The 19,205-nt window shown below is 39.6% G+C and overlaps 1 protein-coding gene across 1 annotated transcript; it reads right to left on the reverse strand.

Moving 5' to 3' along the window:
• Positions 1 to 1,280: 1,280 nt before the first annotated feature.
• LOC141127264 (keratin, type II cytoskeletal cochleal-like) lies at positions 1,281 to 15,746 on the reverse strand. Its single transcript, XM_073613544.1, has 10 exons — positions 15,203 to 15,746; positions 14,882 to 15,102; positions 14,610 to 14,670; positions 11,952 to 12,047; positions 10,279 to 10,443; positions 6,132 to 6,257; positions 4,946 to 5,166; positions 2,932 to 2,966; positions 1,782 to 1,871; positions 1,281 to 1,686 (listed from the first exon to the last, which is right to left on the reverse strand). The coding sequence occupies exons 1-10, from the start codon at positions 15,680 to 15,682 to the stop codon at positions 1,544 to 1,546; spliced, it is 1,638 nt and encodes a 545-aa protein (XP_073469645.1). The 5' UTR covers positions 15,683 to 15,746; the 3' UTR covers positions 1,281 to 1,543.
• Between the last annotated feature and the right edge of the window lie 3,459 nt (positions 15,747 to 19,205).

Raw genomic sequence — 19,205 nt, forward strand, 5'->3', positions numbered from 1 at the left:
TGCATTCTTTCGAGTCCTGATTAGAATTAGCCTGCCTATGTATCGCCCCTTGTTACCTTAAAAGTACAATTGTAATATTAACCACTTCCCTACCCGCCCATAGACATATGACATCTGCAGATGGGATCTCCCATCCTGGGCGGGCGTCATATAACGTCCTCGGCTTCCCGGCGGTATTAGGGGAGCGGGCGTGCGCGCCGCGTTTCCAAGGAGCCGATGCGCATGCCCGGCAGCCGCGATGACCGTCAGGCACTCGCGATCACTCGTTACACAGCAGGACTGTGGATCTGTGTGTGTAAACACACAGATCCACGTCCTGTCAGCTGAGAGGAGACTGATCGTGTGTTTCTTGTATATAGGGACACCGATCGGTCTCATCCCCAAGCCAGTCCCCTCCCCTCACAGTTAGTATCACTCCCTAGGTAACACATTTAACCCCTTGATCGCCTCCTAGTGTTAACTCCTTCCCTGAAAGTGACATTTATACAGTAATCAGTGCATTTTTATAGTATTGATCGCTGTGTAAATGTAAATGGTCCCAAAATAGTGTCAAAAGTGTCTAATATGTCTACTACAATGTCAAAGTCACGATAAAAAATCGCAGATCGCCTCCATTACTAGTAACAAATAATAATAATAGTAATAAAAATGCCATAAATCTATCCCCTATTTTGTAGGCACTATAACTTTTGCGCAAACCAATCAATATACGCTTATTGATTGTAGAAGAATACATAAATATGTAGAAGAATACATATGACATAAAATGTGTTTTTTTTTTTAAATGGGATATTTATTATAGTAAAAAGTAAAAAATATTGTGTCTTTTTCAAACGTGTCACTTTTCTTTTGTTTATAGCGCAAAAAAAAAAAAACGCAGAGGTGATCAAATACCACCAAAAGAAAGCTCTATTTGTGGGGAAAAAATGATAAAAAGTTCATATGGGTACAGTGTTGCATGACTGCTCTATTGTCATTCAAAATGTTACAGTGCTGAAAATTGGCCTGGGCAGGAAGTGGTTAATGTGATACCTACATAATCACGTGTATAAAAACCTTCAATTGAGTCAAATAAAACAGAACAGATATTTTGCAAAGATGCTGAATATATTTTTTTGTGTCTGTTCCCTACTGCAGTAGTTATTATTAATTGGGAACCACTAATCAATATGAGGATAGGAGTTGCCTATCTATAAAATCTCCAGAAAACTGTTAACAACCCAACATACTGTAGTTGTATTTACATTTAAAAAGAAAATAACGTCATGAATTTAACATGCAGTTTATTGAATTATAGATACACAGTTACAGGATACAGTACATACCAGTACAGGATTTTTAAATAGTGCAAGACGAAGGACATGCTAATCCTCTAAGTGATTATTATGTTGTTTTAGTTTGCCAAGGCTAAAGAACAGAAAACAATACCAAATACAAATATCCCCCTTAGTTATTATCAAAGCTTTATGCAAAGTGGTTTTCAGTAAGAAAATAGCATTCAGTGTAAAATATTGGCACTGCTACTAAAGGTTTTTATATTTCCTTAATAGTTCTTGCTGAAAGCAGTTGAAGCAAGTACTGCAATCCCTCCGGTGGCACTAGCTGCTTTGCTGTTGGTGTTGCATTTTCCTGTTCCACACGCAGAAGCATCAGAATTGCGCACCTTCACAATGTTGTTATATACAGCTGTTATGATACAAATAGTGAAAAATACAGACAGAAAAAAGTGGCAGAAATTAAAGTTGTAAAAAAGGTTACAGCAGATCACGCTGCATTCCTACCTCCTGCTGCACTGCTCCTCGGGAAACTGCAGGATCCTGTTCCACAGCTCAAACCAGAACTGGTCACCTTTCCAGCACTGTTAAAGACAGCTGCAAAGCAAAATCAGACCCAATGTTAAAAAAGTTCATATTTCACAACAATATTAAGATAATGAAGTTTAAAGGCATTTTTAACTGGAAATATGGTAATCAAAAAAAAATTCCTGATTGAATATTTGTAGTTGAGATAAAATAAACAAATGCAAACAAATCAAGGAGAATGGAATTTCTTCCTAGATTATCATATAGATTCTGCTCACGGTACTTCCCACTGGAGATCCTTGATTTGTCCTCGCTATATTGGAGTTTCACTTATCTTGTGACAAAAAGACTATCTGAAAGAAGGTCTTGTAGACATAATGGGAAGTAAAAGGAAAGCTCTTCAAAGTAAGGGTAATCCCCTTCTGAACAGTTATCATGGGAGCAAGTGTGTACATTGGAAGATTTCCCCTCTTTTTCTTGTAGTAATGTAACATTTTGGATTATCCTACTTTCTGTACCAGTGACAGTGGACACCAGGACACATAGAGAGACTGGAACTTTCCCATCAGTAATACACACACAACAATATAGACCAGAAAGAGGTTTTAACCCCTTACATTCAATTCAAAAATACATTTTTAAAAGTTTAGGCTTTAAGCTAATCTCTGGGATAAGCAAATATTGTCTAAATACAAGAGGACTGAGTATTTTCTACTTGGATCTTGACATGCTTTATGTATTCATTTGAGATCAGTGCAGTAATCAAGCATGAAACTTTGCCTTTGTGCAGGAGCTTCCCTCAAAAAAGACCAATCACTGCTGTTCTCTCTACTTCTGCAACGTGACTGATCTTGCAACCACCCCCCTCTTATAATTCTCCGGAGGCAGCCTGTAGTGAGTAAGGCTTGCTGGATCCCTCCCACAGCTCAGCTCTCTGAACAGGTTAAATGCAGCACAATGATGATGTCACTGCTACCTTTAAATTATAACCTTGGGGTATACAAAGGGGTTTGAAGACCACATAGTGGATTTATATATATGTGATAAATATATATAAACTAAAATCTTTGTGCCTGGAGTTTGGCTTTAAGGATTGTAGAGTATATTTTTGTTTTAAAGTAAAACTTACAGATTGTAACGTTGTTGTCAACTTCGCCATGAATCCTGCAAAAAAAAAAAAAAAAAAAAACAGCGTTAGTACTATAGATTACAGTGAAGTCTCCACTAGAGATAATTCATGAATAAAAAGGTTTTTGTTAACAACACACTTTTGCAAATTATCATTATTGCAACTTTTGTGCAATAAAAGATAACAGTGGATGCAGGGCTATTTTGGAAATACAGCTCTAAGAGTGAAAATTATAAAATGGTGCCACCCTACCCAGCCCCGTGCATACTGAAATAAAATAGGAACAAGCCCTCATTTATTATTTCTATTATTACTGTTATTATTTTTCAGCATTTATATAACACCAACAGTTTGTGCAGGGGTTTACAAAATAAAGGGAAACAATACAATTTAATACAAGAGGGTTGAGAAGGCCCTGCTCATGAAAGCTTACTATCTAATAGGAATGGACAAGGGATAAAAAAAGGTATTAACTGGTAGAGATGAACTGATGGCAAAAGTAACATTTAAATTTTTAGGTTTTCAGGGATCGCCTAAAGATGGACAGAGTAGGAGATAGCCAAGTAGATTGGGGTAAAGAGTTCCGATGGATGGAAGAGGCACTGGACAAGTCCTGAATGCAAACATGGGAGAAGCAGACATGGGAACTATAGAGAAGGAGGTCTTGGGAGGAGCAGAGAGGATTTGGATATTTTGAGAGTGGTTAGTGAAGATTGGTGACTGGCTCAGGGAAGAGTTGTAAATAGCTTTGTATGTTGTTGCTTGGGTTTTGATTTGTGTTTATTGGGCTTTCGTGATAAAATGAAGAGGGGGTAGCCTGTGTAGATGTAGGCCAATGAGGAGGGAGTTGCAATAGTCAAGGCAAAAGGGACAAGGAAGTAACTTGGTGGTTTCATTGGTTAAGTAGCGGCATATTTTGGAAATATTATGGGGGTGAAGTTTGCAAAATTTAGACAGCGATTGGATTTGAGGCTGAAAGGACAGGATCTAGAATTATACCTAGTACCCTGGCATTAGCTATAACTGCAGCTCAGAGAAATGTTTAATCAGAGCAAAGACTATAATGCCCAAACCAAAGTATGAGGGGAATGGGGATGCTGGAGGTGGAGAAAAACAGTAGCATAGGGGTGCTGGAGGTGAGGCATAGAACATAAAGGATCACATTACTGGGAGATGAAACAAGTGGGCACTGCATGTGGAGGTGAGGCACAGTACAGGGATGAAGTACTGAAGATAGAGAAATGGTGAAGGCACACTTAAGGGTGTCATGCTATAGGAAGACCATACGAATAGGGGAAAAAGAGCTGCAATCCCTTACTTTCACCTAAATTTAAGGTAAAAAAAGTGACACCTCCCACTTCTTTTACCCATTTAGAATAAGAATACATAGCAAAATACCATCTATGGCTTCATATTATAATTTGAAATGAACCTTAAGGAGATTTCCTTAAAGAATATGTCAACCCAGAATTTCATATTTCTTGATGTGCCTGCTGTACCATGTACTTGTATGAAAAAGCATGATGTTCTCATTGTATTGATTCTTTTGTGTGAAATACCTGGTGAGCCTGCCAGTCCCTCTGCTTACCTATTAAAAACTGACCACACTAGTCCTGAGAGCACAATGCAGTCAGTCTGCTGGTTGTGCTGGAAACTCAGCCTCCTCTCCTCCAATGAGCAGACTGGTACTTACATGCCCCCCCCCTGCGCACCCATTCAGAGGGAAGGTCAGAGTGCTGCTGCTTCTCCTTTCTCAGCTCTCTAAGATCCTTATGGAGCTGAGAACAGAGGTTATGTGATCACTTATAAAAACAAATGTTTTGCCTTTTTATTTCTATTTTAAACTGATTGGGTTGTTTTACATATACTTTAATGGTCTGATTTAAAGACACTAGTAAATTAGACTCATATTGAAAATATTACACTAATAAAGCTTGCTTAAGTAGTACAGGATACATTTGCTTTTAGATATATGATGCTTTTTTTTTTTGGCCACTTATTTTATAGCACCTACCTGCTTTCTTCACCCTCCAGAAGAGTCCTGTAGGTGGCAATCTCAAGATCCAGGGCCATTTTTACATTAAGCAGTTCCTGGTATTCACGTAGCTGAACTGCAAGATCTTCTTTGGCTTTCTGCAGAGCAGCTTCCAGTTCACATAATTTATTTTTGGCATCTTTCAAAGCAACATCCCCACGCTGTTCAGCATCAGTAATTGCTGTCTCTAGTGCACAAATCTGCAGGAATAAAATGATACATTAAAGAGTGAGCATAGCTCTGAAGCTGTTAAAAAAAAAAAACGTGCTAAGTTTAAAAATTCTCTAAACTTAGGGTAAGCTGCATATCCTATTCAGCCATTCAGTCTTGGGATTCAGAGACCCTTAGGGCCCCCTGTTAGAAAGCACAGCCAAGTCCTGGAGCTACCTGCAAAATACATTACAGATATAGAATCGAGCCCAAGAACCGCCACAGCAACCTATGCCTAAACATTGAAGAAGTAGGAGCACACTGATGTGTGTTGAAAAAAAAACCTTGCTCCTTTACTTCTGCCTTACTTCTGGAATAGAGTTTAGGTCATGACACAGGAAGGAGTGACCAGCCGAGGGTAGATGATGCAGGGTGTGTGCTAATGAGATCAGCTGGTCAACTCCTTCCTGTAACATGACCTAAAGTCTATTCAGGAAGTAAGGCAGAAGTAATGCAGCAGGATTTTTAAACAGCCATGAACAGAGTGAGTTAACCGTGGGTAGAATAAATGAAAAGCTGTTTTAATTTTGCAAAAGAAGTACTTTAATGTTATATTGGTACATAGGGGAGCTGGAATAAAAAAAAAAAAAAGTTTAACAAAAGTGAACTTAGCCTTTAAGCCACAGATGGCTCAGAGGGATGTGAATGCTGCTTTGAGGGGGGATTGTTGGAGACTGATGCAAAGGCAGTTTCAGGTTCCTAAGCTAGTTTTCATTTGCAATTTTTAACCAGTACACATCAAATTAAACTATATTTTATATCCGCTTGAAGTTTAGTTAGGCAGCCTGGGATGTGAAATTAAACTATGGTAATTATTACCTAATTAAATGATACAGACATGGCTGATCTAACAATAGATGCATACCCAAGACTGCCCCCCTCCCCTGTAAGGGCCCTATCATCAGTAACAGGAACCAAGATGAGAACATACTGTGTACAGAAGGAAAGGTCTTACCTGTTTCTTTACACAGTCGATTTCTCCATGTAGTCTCTTTACCATGCTGTTCAGATCCTGGATCTCATTCCTCTGATTACGCAGATTGTCCCCATGTAGCCCCGCTGTGTCTTTGAGCAGCTGGTACTGTCAGGGATGTGCAGATTATTTGGTATTTGTGTAATATTTATCATTAACCCAGCAAAAATTCAAATGTTGTATTATAGATCACACAATTAACAGTCACAACACAAATTATTCTACTGCATTAATTAAATGTTAAATGGAACTGCAGCCTAAACTTTTTTGTTTGTTTGGGATAGAGTGGAAAAAGTTTATAATGTTTGTCAGGACTTTATTGTTGTGTGTTTCATTAGCCAGACCACCTCCTAACTTCCTGCTCCGGTGACGGCACACACTGAGACAGGAAGTGAGGGCGCATGGATAGGAAAAAAAGATCTTTCTTAGTAGAGTACGGGAGGGTTAAGGCCTCTGTAAGATTTTTCTTTTTTCTTTGGGGCATATTTCTTCTGTGTATTCTACCTGTATAGTCATTGGGGCAGAATGTAATGGGAAATCATCCATATGGGTGCACTGATAACATCTGAACATGGGAAAAAAAACTACCAAAATGGAAAAAAATAAAAAATCTTGGTTTTGTTTTCTTTAAATGTTTTGAAATCTGATGAGGTATGTAAACAATAAGTATTACAACTGTAATATGGAAAGTAATAAAACAATACTGGTCGCTAAAAGTATGATCTATAGAGAAATCAGTCAATGATCGATCCAACAAATAGAATGATTATTTTAATCTGAGAAAATACTAGAAATAATGTAATGCTGTGTTTCCAGTGACTGAACAGATATTAAAAAGCAACTGTGCCCAGACTATAGACTATTTTTACATACCCCTATTATACAGTAAAACAGCATTTTTGCATACATGTTAAAGTGGGAGCAAACTCCCATGCATGATTTTTACCTATAGGTATTGTAAATATCTCCTAAACGTGCACTGTTTAGGAGATATTTACTGTACATGCAGCCAGTGACATCACCAGCACCTGTGCTCGGAAGAAACGGCATACCCGTGCTGTTCATTCAGAGTCCTGTGCCGTAAACGGCGGCTCCTGCATGCATACATGGGAGTGATGTCATTACGGCTCTGGCCACTCAGACAACCAGAGTCTGCGAACCCAGAAGGAAGACTGGGTGAAGATGGAAGCACCATCAGTGGTGACAGCGCGCTGCTGGAGGGCTTTGTTCTAAGGTAAGTTTCACATATTGTGCTAGTATGCAATGCATACTACCACATTATGACATTGCCTTGCAGGTTAAAAGAAAAACAAAAAGAAAAACAGCGGTTTAATACCGCTTTAAAATGCACATTTTAGGACTGAAGATTAATTAAGACTGCCAAATATAATATTTTCTGAAAGCAGAGACCCCGGACAATGAAATGTTGGTAGTTGCAATATTTTAGGTCCCATGATATTAGCACACATTTATCAAATGCTTATTTTTCAGTAAAAATACACCAAAATCACTTTTAGTGCATGCAAACACAGTGGGGTTGATTTACTAAAGACAAAAAGACTGTGCACTTTGCAAAGTGCACTCTGCAAAAGCAGTTGCTCCAGAGCTTAGTGAATGAGCAGAAGCTCTGCTAACTTCCATCATCCAATAATGTGCAAGCAAGGATGCAGTTTTTTATTTCCTTGTATGTGATTGGGTATTCTTTGCAAAGTGAAGCTTTACCTCACTTACTAAGCTCTGGAGCAACACAGTGGAAAAATTAGTATGCTTTAAGAGCATATTAAATAAGGGCATTATCCAGTGCATCCCAATGGGAAATTCATTTAAAAGAGCTAATAAAAGTCCTGGGTGGCTTAACTCCAAAGTAAAAATGCATATAAAAGCAAAGGAGAAGGCCTTTAAAAAATACAAGGCTGAGGGATCATCATCAGCATTCCAACTTTACAAAGAATGCTATAAGAAATGTAAGGGTGCTATCTGGGCAGCTAAGATAGAACACGAAAGGCACATAGCGGAGGAGAGTAAAGAAAATCCCAAGAAATTCTTTAAGTACATAAATAGTAAGAAAGGGAGGGCAGATCATATTGGTGCCATAAAAAATGATAAAGGGACTCTGGTTACTAAGGATGGAGAGTTGGCGAAGGTATTGAATTTATTCTTCTCTTCAGTCTTCACGAGGGAAATGGGGGGCTTCAGTAACCAAAACTGCAATGTTTATCCTCATGACATGTCACAGGAAGCATCCTCATGGCTAACAGAGGAGAGAATTAGAAGTAGACTTAAAACTTAACATTAATAAGTCACCAGGACCAGATGGCTTGCACCCGAGGGTCCTTTAGCAACTCAGTCAAGTAATTGCTAGATCATTGTTCCTTATTTTTTCAATCAGTCTCCTGACTGGAATGGTACCAGCTGATTGGAGAAAAGCCAATGTAGCACCAATATTTAAAAAGGGGCCAAGATACATCCCTGGGAATTACAGACCAGTTATCCTAACATCAATTGTATGCAAGCTCTTGGAGGGAATGATAGGGGTCTATATACAAGATTTTAGTAATGACAGCTGTATCATTATCAGTAATCAGCATGGATTCATGAAGAATCGTTCTTGCCAAACCAATCTATTAACCTTCTATGAGGAGGTAAGTTGCCATCTAGATAAAGGAAGGCCCATAGACGTGGTGTATCTGGATTTTGCAAAAGCATGTCCAGTAAATGTCCAAGTAATGTCCGTTGGCATGGACTAAAGGGTGAGTACATGGAATGAAAACTGGTTACAGGGGCGAGTTCAGAGGGTAGTGATAAATGGTTATTACTTGGAATGGTCTGAGGTGGAAAGTGGGGGCCCCCAAGGTTCTGTCCTGGGAGCAATCCTATTTAATTTATTCATAAAGGACCTGGAGGATGGAATAAACAGCTCAATCTCTGTATTTGCGGATGATACTAAGCTAAGCAGGGCAAAAACTTCTCTGCAGGATGTTTAAATTTCACAAGAAGATCTGAACAAATTAATGGGGTGGGCAACTACATGGCAAATGAGGTTTAATGTAGAAAAATGTAAAATAATGCATTCTGGTGGCAAAAATATGAATGCAATCTACTCACTAGGGGCAGATTCTCTGGGGGATCTAGAATGGAAAAGGACCTGGGGGTCCTAGTAGATGACAGGCTCAGCAATGGCATGTAATGCCAAGCTGCTGCAAGCAAAGCAAACAGAATATTAACTCTAGAGGTAAAACAATAATTATCCCACTCTACAAGACTCTGGTCTGGCCGCACCTGGAGTATGCTGTCCAGTTCTGGGCACCAGTTTTCAGGAAAGATGTGCTGGAACTGGAGAGAGTCCAGAGAAGGGCAACAAAACAAATAAAAGGGACTGGAGGACCTTAGTTATGAGGAAAGGTTACGAGCATGGGAACTTATTCTCTCTGGAGAAGAGACGCTTGAGAGGGGATATGATTTCAATGTACAAATACCATACTGGTGACCCCATAATAGGGATAAAGCTTTTCCGCAAAAGGGAATTTAATAAGACATGCGGCCATTCACTAAAATTAGAGGATTCTATACTGTAAGAGCGGTTAGGATGAGTAATTCTCTTCCACAGGCAGTGTTCTCAACGGGGAGCATCGATAATTTCAAAAAACTATTAGATAGGCACCTGAACGACCACAACATATAGGGATATACAATATAATACTGACATATACTCACACACATAGGTTGGACTTAATGGACTTGTGTCTTTTTTCAACCTCGCCTACTTTGTAATTATGTAACTGCCCTGCCTACTGCAATTGCACTTTGAAAAGTGCACAGTCTATTGGCCAGTCTATTGGCCTTTAGTAAATCAAATCCTGTATCTTTTGGTAAAATATAAAATATGGCGTTGTGTCAAGTAAATAGAAACCAAGAAATAGCGACAAACTTCGGTACCCAAAATTGTCAAAAGGTGACTTTTAAAAGCATTTACAGGTCATATATTTATATGCTAACCATGAACAATGGCCCTAGAATTATTGCTATCACTCTGGCATGCGTGTGATGTCTAATATGTGTAGCACAGTTGTTGTTGCACAGTTGTTGTTTCCCAACATAGGCATGGGCATATTCGTTGCTGATCACTTACTTGTCTAGCATAGTTGGCTTCAGCTTCCGCTCTGCTCTTGGCTGCAATTTCCTCATACTGAGCTTTAGCCTCAGCAATGACTCCATCCAAATCCAGGTCTCGGTTGTTGTCCATAGTCAAGATGACATTGGTGTTGGAAATTCGTTCTTCCATATCAGCCACTTCCTGTAATGAGCAAGTGTAACAACATGTAAAAAAGACCTAGCTTAATGCTCTGGGTAACAATGTCCCCCAACAGTCTATCATTTCTCAAAATATCCATTAGTACTGGACACATGATAGAAAAACCGGACCTACTAACTGCAATGCGCACACACAATAGAAGTACTTGAACTGATAACTGATGCAAGCACTTGTAATGTGTTAGTGGCCTCTTAAAGCATACATAAATCCAAAAAGAAAAAGGATATATATTGCAGCTTACCACCTAGGTGTGGTGGCTGCACTAGTTTCCTTTTTTCAGGTTGTTTTTACTTTATGTTCACCTGGCAATTCTGCCATAGACACACTTTCCTATCTTAGGGTAACAAAGCTCACTGTCTGTATGGACGATCAGCATTGTCACCCTAGGCTACTCTGCTAATAAGGCCAATAAACCACTCACACTCTTCTACTTATAAAATCTACATTATATGTAGATTAATTTTGATTTGTATCTCACAGAATATAGCTGGGAAAGCTGATAATGTTTGGGATCTCAGTTCAGTGTACAAAAAGTAACAAGAATACTGGATTTCTGACAGAATCAACAGGTATTTGTCTGTACTTGAAGAAAATGTACATAGCTGTTATCACATCTAGCTGTAGTATATAATTTTTTCTGGTTGTCATAGGTGTGCACACAGTGTGTGCCAGGTGTGTCTGGGCACACCCTAATCACCCTGTACAGTGCTGATTTCCCCTGCTTCCTGATGCTCCCCCTTCGGTGCTACTAGGCTGCAATGTGGGGCACAGTGAGGCTGCAATGTGGGGCACAGTGGGGCTGCAATGTGGGGCACAGTGATGCTGAAATGGGGGCAAAGTGAGGCTGCAATGTGGGCCACAGTGAGGCTGTAATGTGGGGCATGGTGAGGCTACAATGTGGGGCACAGTGAGGCTACAAAGTGGGGCAAGGTGAGGCTACAATGTGGGGCACGGTGAGGCTGCAATGTGGGGCATGGTGAGGCTGCAATGTGGGGCACGGTGAGGATGCAATGTGGGGCACGGTGAGGCTGCAATGATGGGCACAGGTCACGCTGCATTGATGGACACAGGTGAGCCTGCATTGATGGACACAGGTGAGCCTGCATTGATGGGCACTGGTGAGGCTGTGCTGAGGGGAACCGATAAAGTTGTTGTTAAAATGTATTTTTATAACTTAAGTGTCATGAGATTTATGATGGCGTGATTAGGGGCGGGGCAGGGTAAGGGTTGAGTGGGGCAACTGGTGGCAAGTAACCCTTGAGACCTGGCTAGTAGCTCAGGACTTTTTTGAGCCCTGGTTTAAGGGATTACACAAACATATCATACACCCTACAATTAATTGCTATCGTAAAATTTGACAAGCAAACACAATGCAGTTGTTGTGTAAGCACTGAAAAAGGGTTTTATCTATTCTCGTAGCCAATCCAGCTCACCCATTGATAAATCAGCACTTTAATAGCAGTTAATAATTTAAATAATGGGTTTAATACCGCATCAAACAAAGTCTTCAGGAAATTTAGCTCATCCACCAAGGCATCTTGCTTGCAATCCAGATCAGTCTTTTGCATGTACAGGACATCAACATCCTTAAAAAAAGCATGAAAGCATGTTAAAGGTATTTAAAATGAATAGTCCTCTACTAAAGCACCTAACTGTTGGTTTTATATAACAGAAAAGCACATATGAAGGCATAATGGGAAAATTCCATAAAACTATATGAAAAAAAATTGTCATGGTTTATGAAAGGAATTCTGCACAGAGACAACATGGAATTTGTAACAATGCCATAGTCCACTGTCATGCAAGTCAGTAGTTCTCAGTTCACTCTGACTTTCTGACCTACATGCTTGTTCCAGGTTGGTTTGCTTAAATAGTCACAGATGTCTGGGCTGCTAGCATTCAAACCAAGAGGTCAACATTGACAGTCTCCACAGATCTCTCAGGGTAGGTCTACTTTGGAGCAACTCTGTGTTTGTTTTTGCAGGGCAAAGTAACAGCTTCCTTTAAATGCAACCCAATTAGCAGCACATACTCCCCTTAATTTTAGCACTTTTTCCACTCTATGCAGATAATGGTATTCAAGAAAACTGTCCAATAATCCCATTTCACATGATAGCACTGGTGTTTGGAGCTCATGTTCTCAGTACTATCACATGATGGTGGAGAGAGACTCTTCAACCCTATGTAAGCTGTAAGTCAACAATGTAGTATAGGGGGAGCAAAGTCAAGGGCTTAGTTGGTGGGGCTGGCATTAAAATAGAACAGAGTGAAGAGAATTTTCTCCACCGAGAGCTCAGACAGAAATCTAACCACATTTTTAGTAGAGTTACAAAGGGTTTGGAAATCTGACAATGTTGTAATTGCTGTTTTTGACTTCTTGTCCTGGTGACAACCTCAACTAACTATCGCATAGGTATTACAGGGGCAGGAAGTGAGGGAAAATCTCCCCAAAGGGATCACAAAAATAGAGACTTGCCAGCAATTTTAACTCTTCACTACTATATCCAGAACTATAAAACAAACTTGAGGTGCAGTTGTGTTTAGAATGCTGTTTAGAACACTTACAAAACAATAATCTAGATTCAGTTTGTGAATGACAATGATTTGGAAAAAGCTTCAAATGCGCTAATTAAATTGAACTGAATCCATTCCTACCGTTTATGGTATATTTCTAGGAAACATTGATACTGGATCCCAGGAAGATATAAAGGACATATAATATTGCAGCACTTTATTTATTAAAATGGCTCTGTCACATGGACCAATTAAGATGCCTCCTATGCATACCTTTACGAGGTACGTTTAGGAGATTAAGCTGCGGGGGATTTCAAATCCCCAGACCGGTGAAGTGGCGATCCGATGTCTCCTAGTGGGTGATCGCCGGCTTCAGGTACAGCGGGACCAGGGGGGATGGGGAGGGGGTCCTTTGTAAGTTCACCTTACAGATTTTCTGTAAAGGTGAATTTACCCTTTAATGAAACCACTACATCTAAGGATCATACATTGCAATATATTACATTTTTTGTTATTGGATTTAGCTATCCTTATTATATTATTCTAAGCAGTGGAAACATCTGAATTTGCTCTCTTTCTTGCAATCCTCTGTACAACAGAGCTCAAACTGGGGCAGGAAGAAGTAGAACATGGAGCCAAATAAGTGTTCTGTAATGCTTATTTCCTAACAATAGACATGGTGATAGGATGAGATAGCAAAGTGGTAGAGAGACAAGCACATTAGTCTGCTGCTTTTCCTTTTATTGTCCAATAACTGGTTGATGGAGGGACAAGATCTGTAAGTGTAACTTAAAGTGTATGCAAACCATAGAAGTCTGACCATTGGCGTGCAGACAGACTGTGCTCCCAAGTAGAATGCAAAGAAGAAAACTGACCATTTTGGGATGGATGCGCTCCCTGGTCAGTTTGAAATAGGAAAGCAGTGGGACTGACAGGATCAATAGGTGATTCACAAAGGAGGCGATGCAAAATAAGCAGGAACTATTTCATGCAATTACATGGTACAACAGGCACATATCAGGAATATGAAATGTTAGGGGTAACATACACTTTAAATGTAGCACAGAAAAATCAAGCCTCTATTGGATTGACAGAAACACAAGTCCTATGGCAGAAAATATATCTCCCATATGAGTATTTAATCTGTGTGTCTATGTCTAGTCATTCACCAAGAGTTTGACTTTAATGTTTAAAATTAAACTAAACTAGCAGTACATCAGGAGGGAGACTGCAAACAGTTTTTGTGCTGTATACTTAAATATTACACTTTCATGTAAAATAATCCAACTGAACACAGCATTGAGAAGGATTTTTCACACATTAAATTAATGGGAGGAAAAAAACTTAATTTAGCTGGATTGATAAAATAAATGTATTTTTGCTGTCAGGTACATTTCCAGTTACACAAATTGATCTTCTTCAGAGAGAATTTGATTACCATGTTGTTGTACTTCTCAATAAAATACAAACAGTTCATGTACTTTTATAATTAACCCAAATAATTCAGTACAAAATAGCAGGACTTCTTTTAAGTTAGTAAAATTAGAAAAATTAAATAAATAAAAAACCAATATTTAAGATACAATAATAAGGAATATGTTACATTAGAATTCAGCCACTGTTATGAAATATACCTTTTTCAAAGATACAAATTCATTTTCAGCACAGGCACGTTTGTTAATCTCTTCTTCATATCTGTAAACAAAGGTAAACATAAGTTCTTAGTAATTACAATATTGAACTATCTGACACATACAGGACTCAAGATATTTCAGAGCATATTTTTTTAAAACCCCAATAATTATGTCAATTTGTATTAATATTGTAGCTGATTCTATTCAGTATAGATGGTAAATTATATTATTTACTGATGCAGGATAAGAAACATGAATTTAGTTTCACCTACTTAGCCTTAAAATCTTCGACAACATCCTGCATGTTTTTCAGATCTCCTTCAAGACGACATTTTTCATTCTTAGTGGTATCCAGTTGTCTTTGAAGGCTGCTAATGTACACCTCAAATAATGGTTTGATCTTGTCTTTCATGTTGGCCAGTTTTTTACTTCGTTCTTGCAAAAACTTCCATTTTGTTTCCAGAATTTTATTCTGTTGCTCAAGGAATCTGACCTAAAACAGTTGTAAGGACTAAACAGTCAGTAAGGTTAGGAAAACTATATAACATTTTTAGGCAATAATTTTACAGAACATTTGAGCGCATTTAACTTACCTTGTCTATGAAGCATGCAAATTTGTTGTTGAGAGATTTAATTTGCTCCCTTTCTTCTGTTTTGACTCTCTGGATGTTTGGATCAATATCAGCTTTTAGTGGATGAAGGAGGATTTGGTTGACAGTAACATTTTGGATACCTCCAGGTGGACAAATAGGATATCTTTCATCACTGAAGCTTAATCCTTTGCCCACTGTGCTTATTCCCTTATTGGTGCCAGTAGCTATGGAAATCCGTTTGCTTCCTCCTAAGCAGTAAAGACTGTTGGTGCCATATTTACCACTTCCACCACCAAGGTGCACAGAGTAACTCTGAGGCCCTCCAGATCGTATCAGAGAAGATGAAGAGAAGTTGACTCTGCCATACCCACCACCAGTTGAGCAACTACTAAAGCTCCGAGCTCCACAAGGAGCCTTTCCAGGCTTGGTCGCACATGATTGTTGGTTTTGGCTCATTGTGGTTCTTGCAGATGACAGCATGTAAGATTAGAAGCAGATGGAAGAGAAGGCTAAACTTAAGTCCTGTGAAGGACCAAAATCAGCTTTTTATATTTTTTAATAAGGGCTTGGTTCTTGAGAAAATCTTTATAACTTAGCCACAGTCATGGGCTTGGTTTTGGGCTTGGCACATCTGACACCGGGTAGTCTATATTTTTAGAATAAATATATGTATAAATTAAAATCTCTTAATGAGATTGTGAACATATAAATTGCTTTGTTTATATGATCCACTTTAATGTAATTTAGATTGTTATCCTTAATGTAATTTAGACTGTTATCTTTAAATTATGCCACTAAAGTTTCTGAATAAAAGTTGCAAATTAATTTAAAACAAACACTTTGTCTATTTTTATGAAGTTATAAACGATGCCTCAGTTTAAAAGAGAATGTTTTTAAGACAATTTTATTAATATTTGTCTCACAAAATAAAATGTAGGAAAATTGGCTCGCAAGCTCATACGTTTTCAAATAAGGGTTGCCTCACAAATCATTAGCTTTCTTGTGACAGAAATTAAAGCTGGTATAAAATGTTTAATTATGAAACTATTAAGCAGAGGTTGTAATTATAAGAGGATGTAGCTTTGCACCTTTCCCTACACAAAATCTACCCTGTAGGGAAGATTTTAGTGTATAATGAATTTTTGGAATTTCCTCATTCCTATTGTAATAAATGTTATACTTCCATCATTACTGCAGACAATCATCCTGTTCCACCAAGCTATATTATTTTAATATGTTGACTGGCATTTGTGCAACACTAGACACAAGCTACTTTGTCTGGTATGTGGAAGAAATATTTTACACAGGTGGTACAATGTATAGTGTACACATGAGTGCAAATTTCAATACAATACGTGCAATACTGATAATTCTGAAAATCTTACTGCGTATGTTTATACCAAGATGAGATCCAAGCACAAACATTAATAGACAATAACAGGGAGAAGGTACATAGGAAGTATCGTGCATCTGTTTGAACTTGGTTATATCAATCAATATAGACTATTTGTTGCAAACATTTTTAAGGGTGCATTTCAGTATTCTTTCTGTGTTTTAGTATGACATGCCAGAAAACATCATTCATATCTTAACTGCGGATTTTCACTCTCCAATGTCTGAATGTGTCATGAAAATAAAATATAAGGCTAACAGAGGCCGGAGTCAAGGAAAGATTAGATAAGCTTAACACAAATAAATCACCAGGATCAGATGGCTTACACCCAAGAGTCCTCAAAGAACTCAGTCAGGTTATAGCTAGACCCTTATACCTAATCTTTCTGGACAGCATACTGACAAGATTTGTTACCAGCTGATTGGAGAAAAGCCAATGTGGTACCAATATTCAAAAAAGGGCAGAGACACAATTGTGGAAAGAACAGGCCAGTCAGCCTAACATCAATAGTAGGTAACTTAATGGAGGGAATGATAAGCAACTATATCCAAGAATGTGCTGAAGATAACAGTATCATTAGTAGTAACCAGCATGGGTTAAGGAAGGGTCGTTCTTGCCAGACCAATCTGTTAACATTCTAGGAGAAAGTGAGCTCCCATCTAGATAGGGGGAGGCCTGTGGATGTGGTGTATCTGGATTTTGCAAAAGCATTCGATACAGTTCCCCATAGACATTTAATCTAGAAGCTAAAGTCTGTTTCTATGTGTCAGGGCTGCGCTCAGCCCTCCCTTCTCAGAGCTCAGGCTGCTCAGCTGTCGGTTAATTGCCAGCACTCATCATTCCACAGTGACTCACCTGATGATCATATCCTGCTCATCAGCCAGCTCTGCTGACTACTTATACTCCCTTGATTAGATCTCCTGTGCCTTCGCTGGTCAATATATCCGGATACTTTCTGCTGTGTTTTCCTGTTCAAGACTTTTGCTTGGCTGACTTCCCTTCTGGTTCCTGATTCCTGTTTGCTGCCTCTGACTACACTGATCTCTGGACTCCTGTTCTACTGGCTTGTTCTGACTACCTGCTCTGGTTACCAAACCCTGGCTATGTTTTGACTACATTATTTGTACCATTTTACCATTTTACCATTTTATTAAAGCATGATTTTTACTGCACTTCTGTCTCAGTCTGATTCATGGCTCCTGACAGTAGGTGAAGGCCATGAATTCAGAAGATGCAGGTAATCCACTTGCTGGTGATATTTTTTCCAGACTGGATGAGCAGGATCACCGCATGGATCAGTTTGCCATAGCTTTACAGACGCTCCTGATTCGCACTGCTCACCTGCATCATCCCACTGTGGCTGTTCCGGTTCAACCTGTGTTGCAGGCCATCTCTGCTGCTTCTCCAGTCTCTGTGCAGGCACCTGCCTCGAATATTCTCCAGCGATTTGGGGGTGATCCAGTTCAATGTAGAGGGTTTCTCAACCAGGTTGGGATATATTTTGAGATGCTGCCCCAGGCGTTTCCCACTCACAGAAGCAAAGTAGGCTTCATTTTATCTTTGCTTTCTAAGAGAGCCTTGGCCTGGGCAAACCCTCTATGGGAGACACAAAAACTCATTGTCCTGAGTTACCCAGAGTTTGTGGCTTCCTTTAAAAGGGCATTTGATGTTCCCGCATGCTCCACTTCTGCTGCCAAAAGCCTCATGTCCGTCAAACAGGGTACAAGAACTGTTGCCAATTATGCCATTGAATTCCGTACTCTGGAAGCAGAGGTTGCTTGGAACAATGAGGCACTCGTGGCTGGTTTTTCTCATGGTCTCTTGGATAACCTTAAAGACGAGATAGCAGCCTGAGACATTCCCACTAAGCTGGAGAAATTAATCACTTTTGCCATTCTCATTGACTCCAGACTCCGAGAGAGACCTTCCTTTAAGGAGCACTTGCGAAAGCCTCCTGTACGTTTGGCTCTAAGCTTTGGAGTCCCACCCTTGTCTCCCTCCCATACCTCCTGGTACTGAGTCTGCCAGTGAGGTAGAACCCATGCAGTTAGGCTTCACACATATCTCTGCGGATGAGAGGGCCTTTAAGAGGAGGGAGAGATTGTGCCTTTATTGTGGCCAGGCAGGTCACTTACTGAAGTCTTGTCCTACCCGCCCAGGAAACACCCGCACCTTGAGGTCCTTAAGTGGCATTGTTTAGTCCCCAGTTTCGTCCCCAGTTATCCAGAAGGATAAGCCCCTGGTTCCGGTTACCCTTTCTTGGTCTGAGTCGTCCATCGAGATACAGACTCTAATCGACTCTGGGGCTGCAGACCTGTTCATATATGGTGCCTGTGTGTCTAAGCACTTGATTCCGTGGCAGCTTCATGCCACTCCGCTTGCCATTGGGGCTATTGATAGGAGACCTCTACAGCCTGCCCATGTGAGTCATGAGACTGTTCCATTGACCATGGCCATTGGGGCTCTTCCCCATGAGATAATCCAATTCCAAGTAATTTCCTCACCTCATTTTCTGGTCGTTATCGGTTATCCTTGGTTACAGAGGCACAACTCCTCTTTTGATTGGCTTCATGCTGAGGTTCTTTCCTGGTCACCACAATGCAGGAATAC

This window comes from Aquarana catesbeiana, linkage group LG02 (genome assembly GCF_042186555.1).
Source record: "Aquarana catesbeiana isolate 2022-GZ linkage group LG02, ASM4218655v1, whole genome shotgun sequence".
Taxonomy (NCBI): Eukaryota; Metazoa; Chordata; class Amphibia; order Anura; family Ranidae; genus Aquarana; species Aquarana catesbeiana.